General features: G+C 44.0%; 1 protein-coding gene across 2 annotated transcripts in view; it reads right to left on the bottom strand.

Annotated features, from left to right (window-relative positions):
* The window catches only part of LOC121864475, a 68,543-nt gene extending 55,228 nt beyond the window's left edge, over nucleotides 1–13,315 (bottom strand). Inside the window, exons 1-2 of one of the 2 annotated variants that reach the window (XM_042363502.1) lie at nucleotides 13,163–13,315; nucleotides 9,024–9,177 (exon numbers count right to left, since the gene is read on the bottom strand). In XM_042363502.1, coding sequence (XP_042219436.1) covers nucleotides 9,024–9,076 — 53 coding nt within the window. In that variant the 5' untranslated portion in view covers nucleotides 9,077–9,177; nucleotides 13,163–13,315. Of the gene's footprint in view, nucleotides 1–2,131; nucleotides 2,312–9,023; nucleotides 9,178–13,162 lie in introns of those variants that run through there. The other variant, XM_042363504.1, reaches the window with a different exon arrangement.
* Nucleotides 13,316–14,258: the final 943 nt, after the last annotated feature.

A 14,258-nucleotide genomic window follows, 5' to 3' on the forward strand; every position in this document is an offset into this window, starting at 1 on the left:
ATGCGTTCTTAAACACTAAGTAGGCGAAGATTATTTCTGCCATGTTGCTTTTGATATTGGCAGTAATGTTTGTGTTTGAAGTCATGTTATTTTCTGTTATTATAAGTCAGTGTCATCCAAGATGAAAATTATTCATTAAATTTTAACCCAAAAGGCACTAAAGTATAGGACCCCTATAGTAGATAAACCCCTACAGTAGTAGAGTCCCCAGCTTAGTGTCTACACCTATGTTTATAACACGGTTAGGGTTGTATAGGATGTACTGTACTCTGTGAGCTTATTTAGGCCTCACGGACCTTGGCCAGTGGTGACCGAGCGATGTAATGGCCCGTCTCATCAACAGAAATATTATGTAAATGGGTTATTTACATCTGATTTATATTCAGATTCATCCCCTGTAACTTTCCACTGGCTATGAGGTGACATGTTCAATGCACGTGATAAGGTGTACTGTACAGCCCTGTAAATGTATTGAACGCATATCATTATGTCTAAATCACATGTAAGTTTGTATATTTTCAGCCACTGGCTGCAACTCTATTAATAAACCGTTTATTATTATTATTATTATTATTACACACACACACACACACACACACACACACACACACACACACACACATACACCTAGTCCTACCACACACATTACCCTGTTATGAGAAAGGTGGGAGGGATGGAGGCAAGGCGAGTGGGAGGCGGGCTGGGAGGCTGGTAGGGAGGGAGAGTGGGCGGCAGGCAGGCAGGCAGTTAATACGACGTAAACAATTAGTGGACAAAGGCACAGGGACGAGAAGAGTCAACTGACGGGTTTTCCCTGACAATATCTCAGAGACGCTCCGCTCCGCCTCCTCGCCTTAGTTTTAATTCTGGCGTAGTAGGACACACACACACACACGAGACAATGAGTAGGTACAACCATTATACTTGCACAACTACCACCAACATCATTACCACTACCACCAACACCACTACCACCACCACCAAGGGAAGGAAGGAAGGAAGGAAGGAAGGAAGGAAGGAAGGAAGAAGGAAGGAAGGAAGGAGGGAGGGAGGGAGGGAGGGGGGAAAGGAGGGAGGAGGAGGAGAGAAGGCAGGAAGGGAGGGAGGAAGGAGGAGGGAGGGAGGGAGGAAGAAAGAAGAAAGAAGAAGAAGAAAGAAGAAGAAAGAAAGAAAGAAAGGAAGGAAGGAGGGAAGGAAAGACAAGGTATAAAAGTTGGAAGAAATCTTGGATACGGTATATTATATTTTTTTCCCCAGGTAAGAAGTCGTCGGCATTAGTCGGATAGTGAGGCTCACAGTCACGGTCGTCCTGAAAAAAATTAACTAAGCATCCAGTGTGTGTGTGTGTGTGTGTGTGTGTGTGTGCGTGTGTGCGTGTGCGTGTGTGTGTGTGTTACTTCTCGCCACTTCCCAGAGTAGCAGCATCGACCCCAATTGAGATACAACCTTAGATCTTGCGGCGACTTTTGTAAATGACTGCTGTAGTACTCGAGGGAAACGTCATGTCGTCGTACTCAAAGGGTTATAATTGTACTCAAGGGGTTATGTCATCGTACTCAGAGGGTTGGCATCGTCACGGGACCAAGGTGTTCATCAGAGCAGCCTTGATGTAAACAAAGGGATATAATGACGTATTTAAGGAATCCGTTTTCTATGTTGAGGGTAACTTGGTCAACTTGGTCTTGGGACACTTGACCACGCACGGAACTCATTACTATTGCTGGGTGTTGTACTGAAGACGCCTACACACACACACACACATCCATAATACTACCTACAATTATCTGATTATCATGGACAAGGAGGTGGCACACATAACTTTAAAAACAAACGAAAATAATACGGGATAATTAAAAGGCCATGTTTCGGTGGCGATAATTTTGTTTACTGGGGAATGAAATGTGTAGTTGTAATCAATCATGTTCTGAGACGATTAAGTTCTCAGTACAATACAAGGCGAATATTACAGTGCCGCACGTTCTTCACGCTCTGCAAGTTCCACAAATTCTTCAAGTTGTGTGAATCCCTGGAGCTGTATTGTACGACCTACCAGCTGACCTCACGCTGTGACCACTGTTGTCACTTAACCTAACTACTGTACTGTACGGCAGGGAACCACTTCACTACTCACCTAATATAAGATACTTGTTGGCTGAGAGGAGTAACGGAACTTGTGTACCGTATACTGCACTAGAAGAGTTATCTTCACCACACAAACACGGGTTCACTATTGTTTAGTTTCACCACACTTAAGTCGGTTTATCTTCACCACACACACACAGTCACGACCCTGTGTGTTACAACGTGCTGAGTGAGGACAGCAGTTGGTCGACACCACTACTTGTCTGGTCGCCCCCCCCCCCACCTTGCGTGCGTCGTGTCCATCAGGTCACCCCCCCCCATTACCCCCTCCCTCAGGTGTTCTTGCACGACCATTACCCCCCCTTCCCCAACCTCTGGCACAGTGACACAGTCTGGCACCCTCACCCACCCCAGATACACAACTTGAGACAGCGTCATCAAGTCCACTACATGCTGTATGTTCGTTGGTAAATCTTTATTGTTGTATCGTGTCACCTGGAGCGGTCTCTGCCAGCCAGCACACGAGGGCCGCCTAACGTCATGGCGGCACACACAACTGTACCAAGATAACTGACACACTTGTCCACTGTTAGGGCACCCACCTAGTAACCTCCCTAATACACTCTCGCCCCACCTGCCCTCATCATCACCACATGCTTACTCTGGCCAATACATCTTGTCTCTACTCAATACAAACACTTCAAAGCCTTAATGACACTCACAGGACTATGGCGACCTCAAGTGTCAACGATGGTAGCAAGTCACAGAAAACAGATATAAACCAAACTTAACCTAATCTAACGTTAACCTAGTTCATATGTTACTTACCAGGGAACAAAAGACAACATCATTATTGAGTTAAATAAAAACCCACAAGACAAACACTGACGCTTATGTTTGTGTGAGAAGTGAGTCTCTTGAGGGGCCGCGACTCCTCTACTACACGACAGTAAACAGAAGCACTACACCTAACCTAATCCAACCTAACCTGCCCAAACCTAACCTAACCTAACCTAGGCCAACCTAACAGTTCTAATCTCACCTAAATGTACCCTACCCCTACCCCTACTCTCTTCCTTCACCCTCCCTACCTACACCACTACTACCCCTACTCTACCTCTACCTACTACTCTCCAACTACCCTAACCCCTTAAGTTGGAGTTTAATCATCAGGTCATATAAGCTGGGCACCTCATGCCCCCAGGCTCTTCTTATACTATACTACACAAAATCTCCACACGAGTTACTATCAGACCACTACAGTACAGTGGTGGCTCAATGTGTACAGTGGTGGCTCAATGTGTACAGTGGTGGCTCAGTGTACAGTGATGGCTCAATGTGTGCAGTGATGGCTCAATGTGTACAGTGGTGGCTCAATGTGTACAGTGGTGGCTCAATGTGTACAGTGGTGGCTCAGTGTGTACAGTGGTGGCTCCAGTGTGTGCAGTGGTGGCTCAATGTGTACAGTGGTGGCTCAGTGTGTACAGTGGTGGCTCAGTGACAGGTGGTGGCTCAGTGTGTACGTTAATGTTGAAAGGTTGGGTGATAATGTGGTGCCATCGTATGTTGTTAGTGTTTAGTGTGAAGTGATGGTGGTAGTGTAGTGGCGTGACAGTGGTGGTGATGGTCATGGTGGTGGGTGGTGGGTGGTGGTGGTGGTGTAGTGGTGGTGGTGGTGGTATGGTGGTGGTGGTAGGTGGTGATGGTGTGGTGGTGGTGTGGTGATGTGGTGGTAGTGGTGGTAGTGACGGTAGTGCTGGTATAATTGGTAGTGGTGGTGGTGGTGGTAGTGGTGTTGGTGGTGGTGGTAGTAGTGAGTGACAGTGAAGTGCTGGTAATGGTGGTAGTGGTGGTGGTGATGGTGGTAGTGGTGATGGTGGTGGTGGTGGTGAGTGGTGGTTGGCTGCCACACTCCTCGTCCTGTAGCTCTTGGTTCAACAGGTGGTGGGGGTCCCAATCACCCGTCACCATTATTATCACCACACACACCACCTACCACCACACCTCCACCACACACACCACTACACACACACACACCACACCACCACCACCACCACACACACACACACACCACCACCACCCTACACCATACAGCCACCACCACCACACCACCCACCACCCTACACCATCCACCACCACCACACCATACCCTCCCACCACCACACCATACAGCCACCACCCTCACCATACCACCACCACACCGCTACCAGCTGCCCCACCACCACACCAACACAGCCCTACCTCACTTACCACACACACACCATCTCACACCATATCCCACACCATACCACCACCACACCCCACTCCACACCACCCAACCATACACCACCACACACCTAGACCACCACCACCATACACACATCATACACCATCACCATCACACCACCACACACACCATACCCACCACCCACACCACACACACCATGCCCCACCACCACACTCACCATACAGCCACCCACAGCACACCACTACACCACCACCACCACTACACCACCCCACCACCACATACCACCATCACACCACACCATCCACCACCACACCACAGCACCACCATACCCACCACACACACCACCACACCACCTACCCACCACCACCATACACCACCACCACACCACCAATCACCATCGCAACAATCAAAAGTACTACCCACCTTCCAACAAGACCACCTCCTCATCATCACCACCACCGTCATCACCACCACCACCTTCAACAAGACCATCATCATCATCACCCACCACCAATCATCACCACCACCATCCACCCATTCTACCCCACACCACTACCACCTCCACCACCATCACCACCCTCCCCCCACTCTGCACCACCACCATGTGCCCCTACCCATCACCCTACCACCCCACCATCATTACTCACCCACCTCCACCCACCATCTACCACCACCACTCCCCCATCACCACCACTACCACCTCCCACCACCATCACCACCACCACCCTCCCCATCACCACCCTACCACCTCCACCACATCACATCCTACCACTACCACCTCCACCACCATCACTACCACTACCACCACCACCACCACTGTCCACCCTACCACCACCCACCACAACCCACCACCACCTACCACCACCATCACCCACTACCTCCCCCATCTTCTCCACCCACCTACCCACCATCACCACCACTACCTCCCCATCACCCACCTACCCACCCACCCACCCACCACTACCACCATCCTCCACCACCACCATCTTCACCCACCCCCTACCACCACCATCACCACCACTCCTCCCCATCTTCACCACCACTACCACCATCACCCTACCACCACCCACCACCACCACCACCACCCCACCCTCACACCCACCCACCACCACGTCACCCCACACAGTTTCTTGAGTGGGGGTCGCCAGGCAGTGAGGTATTAGGGCTTGGTCTCCACATTCCAACACCTCACCTGCGGTGTTCCCCAGGGGACCAAGATGGGACCACTGTGCTTCCTCATCCTGATCAACGACGCTCTATCGGACACTCCTCACAGGTGGAAGTACGTGGATGACTGCACTGTGGGGGTTTCAGTGGACAACACCGCACCAGACTACTCATCGCTACAAGGCACCCTGGACAGGCTACAGGCATGGACTACGGAGAACAAGGTCACCATCAACCACACCAAAACCGTAGTCATGCACATCAATACCGCCACCACTCCAGTGCAAGCCCCAGCAGTCACAGTGGGTGCCCATCCTCTCCAGCTGGTGCAGTCTGCCAAACTCCTGGGTGTAACTATAGACAACAAACTTGACTGGAAGGCCCATGTAAATAACACAGTCAAGGCAGCCTCGTACCGTCTCTACATGCTACGAAGACTTAGGTCACTTGGGACACCCACGCCAGAGCTGAGGACCATTTACAACGCCTTTATTCTCCCCAAACTAACGTATGCGTCACCAGCCTGGTCGTCTTCTCTCAACTCCACCCAACAACAGCAAGAGAAGGTACAGAAAAGGGCCTGCAGATTCATGCTCGGATCAGACTACTCCGGCTACACCAACGCTCTGTCCACCCTGGAAATGCCATCCCTCAGTGACCTCCACCACCAAGCACTGGAAAGGTTTGGCAGTGGACTACTGCACCACCCTCATCATTGCCACCTCCTGCCACCTGCAGCCCCCCACCCAACTCATGCAGTCCGCCACTACAACAAAATACAGCCCATAAGAGCCCGCACCGATAGATATAAGGACAGCACCATCCCATCTAGTGTTCAAATAATGAACAACTCCTGATTTATGTACTGTACAGCCCTGAAAATGTATTCAATGCATATTATATCATTATGTCTAAATCAAATGTAAGTCTGAATATTTTCAGCCACCGACTGCAACTCTATTACTAAACCGTTTATTATTATTATTATTATTATTATTATTATTATTATTATTATTATTATTACCACCACCACCACCACTGTCACCACCACCACGACCACCACCACCACTGTCACCATCACCACCAAAACATAAACTCATCATGAATGTGACAGAAACAGCAGACATTACCAAACATGTTAGTTTAGGTTAGGTTAGGTTCATATTGTCATTGGTCTTAGATTAGTTTAGGTTAGGTCCATGTTGTCATTGGTCTTAGATTAGTTTAGGTTAGGTCCATGTTGTCATTGGTCTTAGATTAGTTTAGGTTAGGTCCATGTTGTCATTGGTCTTAGATTAGTTTAGGTTAGGTCCATGTTGTCATTGGTCTTAGATTAGTTTAGGTTAGGTAAGGTTCATGTTATAATTGGTCTTAGGTTAGGTTAGGTGATCACAAATTAATAAACACAAGTACAGTTAATTCCAGCCATACTAATTACTGCCACGTCTTGTGATTTTAATGCTAGACAAGGATAAATGTGTTGACCCATTTGAGATGTGTGTGTGTGTTATTTTCTGTAACTCACACAACACTACAACACACACACAAAACTACAACACTAAAATACCTAACCTAACCTACCATCACATTAAAACCTAACCAAACCTACCCTCTCCTACCCTGCCAAACGCTTATAATCGCCACAGTCAAACTTACCACAGGTGCAACACTTACCTGACAAGGGGGTGCCAAGAAACACGCTGACAATATACTGTACATAACCTGGTGAGATGGAGTAGTGGTGATGGTGATGATGGTGGTGATGATGGTGATGATGATGGTGATGATGATGGTGATGATGGTGATGATGGGTTAAACACATGTATGATAATTATGTTGATGAGTGAGACTGAATTATTCTTTGTGGGTGAAAAATATTAAAAAAAAAGTAAAAAAAAAAAAAAAGGAATTCTACAGTGTTTGAATAAATGATTTCCTTTTGCTTATGGAGATGTTGAACACTGAACCATCACACACATACACACACACACACACATACACACACAACAAATGTACACACACACAACACATGTACATACACACATAACACAACACATGTACATACACACACATAACACAGACACATGTACACACAGGAGGGAGGAGGACGGGTAGGGGTAATATAAGCCAGGGTGTCAGTGGGCCAAGGTGTGGGCCAGGTGGTGACCCATATGTTGATTTAGACATAAGCCTTTACTGTACACCTGTTGTGTCTGTATCAGCCCCCCCCCCCCAACACCCTAGTACTGGACGCAGGTTACGACGTGAAAATTGTCGGCATTACCGGAGGCCCTTGCTTGACAGTGAAAATTGATTATGTTTTTCAGTCAACTTGCACTGACATTCCTGAGATTGTGGGCCATCTGAGAGCATTTGGTTACGCCGTCACCTGTACTGTACTGTGTTGTTAAAGTGTCTGGGGAAAAAGTGCATTTTGGTGTTCACAAAATGACAAAGAAAAAATAAACAATCTGTCTTATAAGATACACGAAATATGACATAAATGGAACCCCATAATAAAAAAATAAAAAATCTCAAAGGTACAAGGTTGATTCAAACCATTAATACTGTGTACTGTACTTGAGGTATTAATGGCCTTAAGCATTGAAAACTTCACACAAATTCACTGATTATTTTTGAGAAACAGCTGAATTTTTGGTGTTTATCTACCCATAAAAAAGACCATCAAGGCCTTTACGTGTTAGACCCTGGCACAGGAGGTCCACAGGTGGTAAGAACAATTATTCATCTGGCAATTTATGAGACATGGCTGCTGCTACTACTACTGCTCTTAGTACTGTACTATGCTATCATTACTACTGTACTACTACTATTGTACTACTGTATTAATTTTCTTACTACTACAGTACAGTGATCCCTCGGTTAACGAGCGCCTCGGTTAACGAGATTTCGGTTAACGATTTACCTTCCATAAGATTCTTAACTTCGGTTAACGAGTAATCCCTCGATTAACGAGTTTTTAACGAGCCGACCTGAACATGTTTTAGCTTGCACTTGGCGGTCCACCAGCTGTAGTATTAGTCCGCCAATACAGTAATCGGTTCTAGGGCTTAAATTCCTTACTATTTTAGTAAAGCTTTAGTAAAGTTTCATATAAAATTTTTCAGTCATTTTAACAATTATTGAACATAATTGAAGTATAGAAAGCTAGTTTTTTGCGCGCCATACAGCATGTCAACACACCATACAGGCGTCAGTCTCTGTGTCTTTTCAGTGGAGGTAACATCTTGCTTCAGTCTCTCTTCAACTAAACGCTTTTTTTCTGTGTTTCCAGGCAAATTATTGGTCAATTTAAAATTTATTTTACATGTTGACAATACTGTATATAATGCAATGCAGTGTTGATTTCAAGAAAATAATCTTGAATTACACCAAGAAAACTAAAATTTTATGGGGCATTTTGTATTAATGAGAGAAAAATATATAACAGATTTAATTAAAAAAAAAGACTGAAAGGTTAAGGAAAACTGACGACTAACTAGAGACAAAAACAGGAGGTGTTCAAACCAAGTACCGTAAGACTCACCCTTCTTCTCGCTCATAATGGTCTCTCTTGACGGATATCCCCGTTGATGCCATCACCACAACCACGCTCTTTCTTCTTATAAATATATTACAGTACTGTGCTCTTCACCAGGTCCATCAGCCGTATAGCGTCTCTAGGGGTCACAGTTATGTATCTGATGAGAGTGAAAAGTCCATCTTAAAATCACACAGCAATACTTCACATCAAACTATATCATATCATTGAGGCAGTACTGTACAGTAATGGTAATTGAGGCAGTACTGTACAGTAATGGTAATTCATATCAACTCTACCTAAAAGTCAGACTTCAATAATAATTAAAATCAGACTATCCTAAAATACTGTGCCATTATTCATTCAAATTAAACTATTATAATAAAATGTTCATAATTCTGGGTTTACTATGAACGTCTCTGACATCTTAAGAACATAAAAATGATAACTAAAATAGTGTTTACGTCTTAGAGGAAGATCCACATTAAGACCAGTGCTTCATCTCTACCTGACTCCTCTAACTCTTATGTTAAGATGGTAGTGACCAGTGCTTCATCTCTACCTGACTCCTCTAACTCTTATGTTAAGATGGTAGTGACCAGTGCTTCATCTCTACCTGACTCCTCTAACTCTTATGTTAAGATGGTAGTGACCAGTGCTTCATCTCCACCTGACTCTTATGTTATTATATCTCATACAACCCAACATCACAAACTATCAACAGTACAGTACTACACCCTGTTGTCCAGCCGTACACAGTTGTGGACAAAAGTTTGTTCCCTGCGGTGAAACTGAGTCAAGGGAACGAGTCTCTGACCTAACTTAACCCTGACTGTCATCTGGTACAGGAGTGTTGCTTTATTTCATTTGTGGTCCATACTGCTTCCTCTTGAGAGACCACACACAGACACATGCACATGCACACACACACACACACACACACACACACACACACAGTCTTATACTCAGTGTAATAGTTTTCCTTTCCCTCTCTTCTACCATCAACATCTACATTAAACCTTCTCCTTACTGCTCCCTCACTTCCCATTCTCTCACAACATGTACAGTATAGTACAGCATCTCCATGGAGTACTGTACCTAGTACAGTCTTTGAAAATCAGGAGGGAGTAGTTGAGGAGGAATAATGTAGTACTGTACTGTACTGTACAGGTGTTCCTCTACTTACGAACGAGTTACGTTCCTGAGGCTTGTTTGTAAGTCCAACTTTACTCTCGTAGATACCAAACATATCGTACAAAATGAAAAGATTATGGATATTTAGTACAGCTATACCCTTTAATACAGCCTTTAAACCTGGCTCACTCTTTTCCTCTTAGGTAATGTTTGTTCCATCTGGAATTTTCTTCAAAATAATCCAGTCTCATCCACATTAAACACCTGTTCTGGCAGGTAACCCCCTCAGTGATGAAGTTTGTATCTCTGAAAGTTTGTAAGTTGAACGTTCTTAAGTAGAGGAGCACCTGTACTGTACTGTACTGTGACTTCAGCCATGGAGACCATCAGCTCATTAGGGACAAATTATGGAGAATAACTGGAGGGATATAGTTGAAGAGGAATAAAAAATAGACAAATAAATGAAAGACTTTTAGGAAATATTTGAGATAACAGTAGAGGAATGCTGTACTGTACTGTACTGTACTGTACTGTACTGTGCTGTACAGTCACAATCCAAAGTTTTGACACCCCCCTGGCTGGGTGTTCGCCAAGGCCAGAGTTGAGGTAAGGCTGGGTGATCGGACGCAGACAAACAACCACCACAACACTCCCAGACTCACAGCACACGAGCATGGAAGGAAATTTTTACGAATTTTGACATGACATGCACCTGCATAACAAAATTTCATTCATAACATTGTTGGCACACATAACAATAGCAAGTTAGAAGTGAGGCATGAGAAACTTGGGCAGTTCTCGACCCAGTTATGAAATGTGCGTAACTAGTTGCAATATTGGTGACCTCTGTGCCATAACTCTCATAATCCAAGATATTATGAAGTGAAATTTAAAAACTAAAAGCAGCAGTAGACAGGAAACAAGGCAAGTGACCAAGAAGTAGTCACTAATGATGACACACGGCCAGGCATCTACGCTGAGGGTCGAGGTCTTCGGCAAGGTCGCTGCTCCGGACCAGACAAAAATTGTTTGGGTGATACCAAGATTAATGTGAATTGCAACAGCAATAAGCTGAATAAATATTTTTCAAGTTTTCATCACAGAAAATTTAAACATGATACCCGAGGCACCGGCTATATACAGAGATAGTGAAGAAAAGAGATTAAGCGAGATAGTAGTGACTAGTAACGATATTAGTAAGCAAATAGACAAACTAAAGCCTAATAAGTCGCCAGGTCCTGATGAGACATTTGCCAGAGTATTAAAGGAATGTAAGGAAGAGCTTAGTATGACCTTAGCAAATTTGTTTAACCTTTCCTTAAAAACGGGTGTAGTAACAGAATCCGGGAGGATAGCGAATTTAATACCGATTTTCAAGAAGGGGGATAGATCACTATCTTCTTGCTACCGTCCAATCAGTCTAACATCATTGTAGGCAAATTGCTAAAAGCAATCATTTCAAACTCTATTCAAAATCACCTGGAGAAACACAAGTTGATCAATGATTCCCAACATGGCTTCACAAGTGGGCACTCATGTCTAACTAATCTATTAACATTCTTTTCAGCTGTTTTCGAATCGGTGGACGAGGGGCACAATTATGATGTGGTATATCTCGACTTTAGCAAAGCCTTCGACAGAGTCCCCCACGAAAGGCTAATAAGAAAAGTAGAGTCTCATGGCATTAAAGGAGATATTCGAAAATGGATTAGTGCATGGTTACAGGACAGGAAACAGCGAGTGAGCATTAATGGCACTAAATTCCATTGGAGCAATGTCACTAGTGGAGTTCCCCAAGGCTCAGTACATGGACCATTATTATTTATTATATACATAAACGACATAGATATCGGCATAGACAGTAACATAAGTAAATTTGCTGATGGCACTAAAATAGGACGTGTAATTAAATCTGACGAGGACTCCGCAAAACTACAGGAAGATCTAAACAAATTTTTCAAATGGTCTGAAAAATGGCAGATGAAATTCAATGTGGACAAATGTAAAGTACTCAGTATAGGAGACGTAAACAGGGAAACCAGTTACCAGATGAACAACGATGCCATAGAGAAATCCGACTGCGAGAAAGATTTAGGAGTAATGATAAGTAGGAATCTTAAGCCAAGTAAACAATGTGTTTTTGCTCGTAACAAGCCTAATAAAGTACTTGGGTTCATACAAAGGAGTGTTAGTTACAAGACTAGCGAGGTCATCCTAAAACTATATCTTGCGCTTGTCAGACCTCACTTGGATTATGCGGTTCAGTTCTGGTCACCGTATTACAGAATGGATATAGAATCATTGGAAAGAATTCAGAGGAGAATGACAAGACTAATCCTGGGCATTAGGAACCTTGAGTACAGAGACAGGTTAAAGCATCTTAATTTGCACTCCCTCGAGAGACGTAGAGCGAGGGGCGACCTGATAGAGGTGTATAAATGGAAGTCAGGGCTAAACAAAGGTGATATAACAAAGGTACTCAAACTGTCCAACCAGGAGCGAACTCGTAACAATGGTTTTAAATTAGACAAATTTAGATTTAGGCGCGAGATAGGTAAACACTGGTTTGGAAATAGAGTAGTGGACGAGTGGAACAAGTTACCAAACATCATCATTAACTCTAACACGCTGGATAGCTTCAAACACAGGTTGGGTGGATATATGAGCGATAGGGGTTGGGTGTAAACGGGACTGTCCAGTATGGGCCAATAGTTACTGTTTCCTCCAGTCTTATGTTCTTATGGTAAGGTATGACGGCTGTGGTTAGGTTAGGTTAGGTTAGGTTCCAAATAAGTGGATGACCGAGACGATAACTTTACCTGTTTCACTGGTGTAAGGAAAGGTATACATAATCTAACAAATTTATGCAATTTTCTCGAAAACGAATCATTTGAGACGAGATAAACATTTACTCACACCTATAATAATAATGAGAGTTATAAGAATATATTATTATTATTATTATACGGTGTTATTACTACTGCTGTATAACTAACGGTACAATCACTCACCTGTACTCGGCCGGGATGTGTAGTTTCCTCCTCTATCTCTCTCTCTTATATAAAATGTTTGTGAAGATTCGAGAAAGTTGTAGATGATGATGTAGCAATTATGAGTGAGTCAAGTCACTGAGTTAATAACATTATTCAAGTCAGCCCTAAAGTGTACACATCCTCACCTAGTGGCTAGTGTTAGTCTTACTACCACGAACACGATTTATAGCTCGTTTGCTTTTTTGGCTGAATATATACATATAAATCAGAAAAAGTTTTAGGTTATGAATACAAAAATTTTAATTACATTTGTATTTCGTTATATTTTGGTCGTTTACGTAAATATTAAATAATGGTTTAGCGGCTTGTTTTCTTCGTGGCATATTTCTAACATGAAGAATCTTGCGTCAGTGTCGTCATGGTTACCATGACGCCCATCGTAGAGCACCTGTCAGCTGACTGTCAGGGGTACCTTATATAACCTTAGATAACTGTCAGCTGACTGTCAGGGGTACCTTATATAACCTTAGATAACTGTCAGCTGACTGTCAGGGGTACCTTATATAACCTTAGATAACTGTCAGCTGACTGTCAGGGGTACCTTATATAACCTTAGACAACTGTCAGCTGACTGTCAGGGGTACCTTATATAACCTTAGACAACTGTCAGCTGACTGTCAGGGGTACCTTATATATCTGACAACTGTCAGCTGATTGTCAGGGGGAACCTTGTATATCTTACACAACTGTCGACTGACTGTCAGGAGGGACTAATATCTAACACAACTGTCAGTGTGGGGTACTGTGCTGTGCTGTGCTGTACTGTACTAGGTGCGGTGCTGTGCTGTACTGTACTGTACTGTACTGTGCTGTGCTGTGCTGTACTGTACTGTACTAGGTGCTGTGCTGTACTAGGTGCGGTGCTGTGCTGTATAGGTGCTGTGCTGTGCTGTACTGTGCTGTACTGCACTGTGCTGTACTGTACTGTGCTGTACTGTACTCATTACTTCAGTGAAAAGAAGAAAACAGCACAGGATAATTATGCATGACAAGAATATAAAATTAATTACTACAACAAGAGAATAACACTTGAGATAAACAGCAACATCTTTGA

The sequence above is a fragment of the Homarus americanus genome, unplaced genomic scaffold, assembly GCF_018991925.1.
Source record: "Homarus americanus isolate GMGI-L3 unplaced genomic scaffold, GMGI_Hamer_2.0 scaffold25860, whole genome shotgun sequence".
Taxonomy (NCBI): domain Eukaryota; kingdom Metazoa; phylum Arthropoda; class Malacostraca; order Decapoda; family Nephropidae; genus Homarus; species Homarus americanus.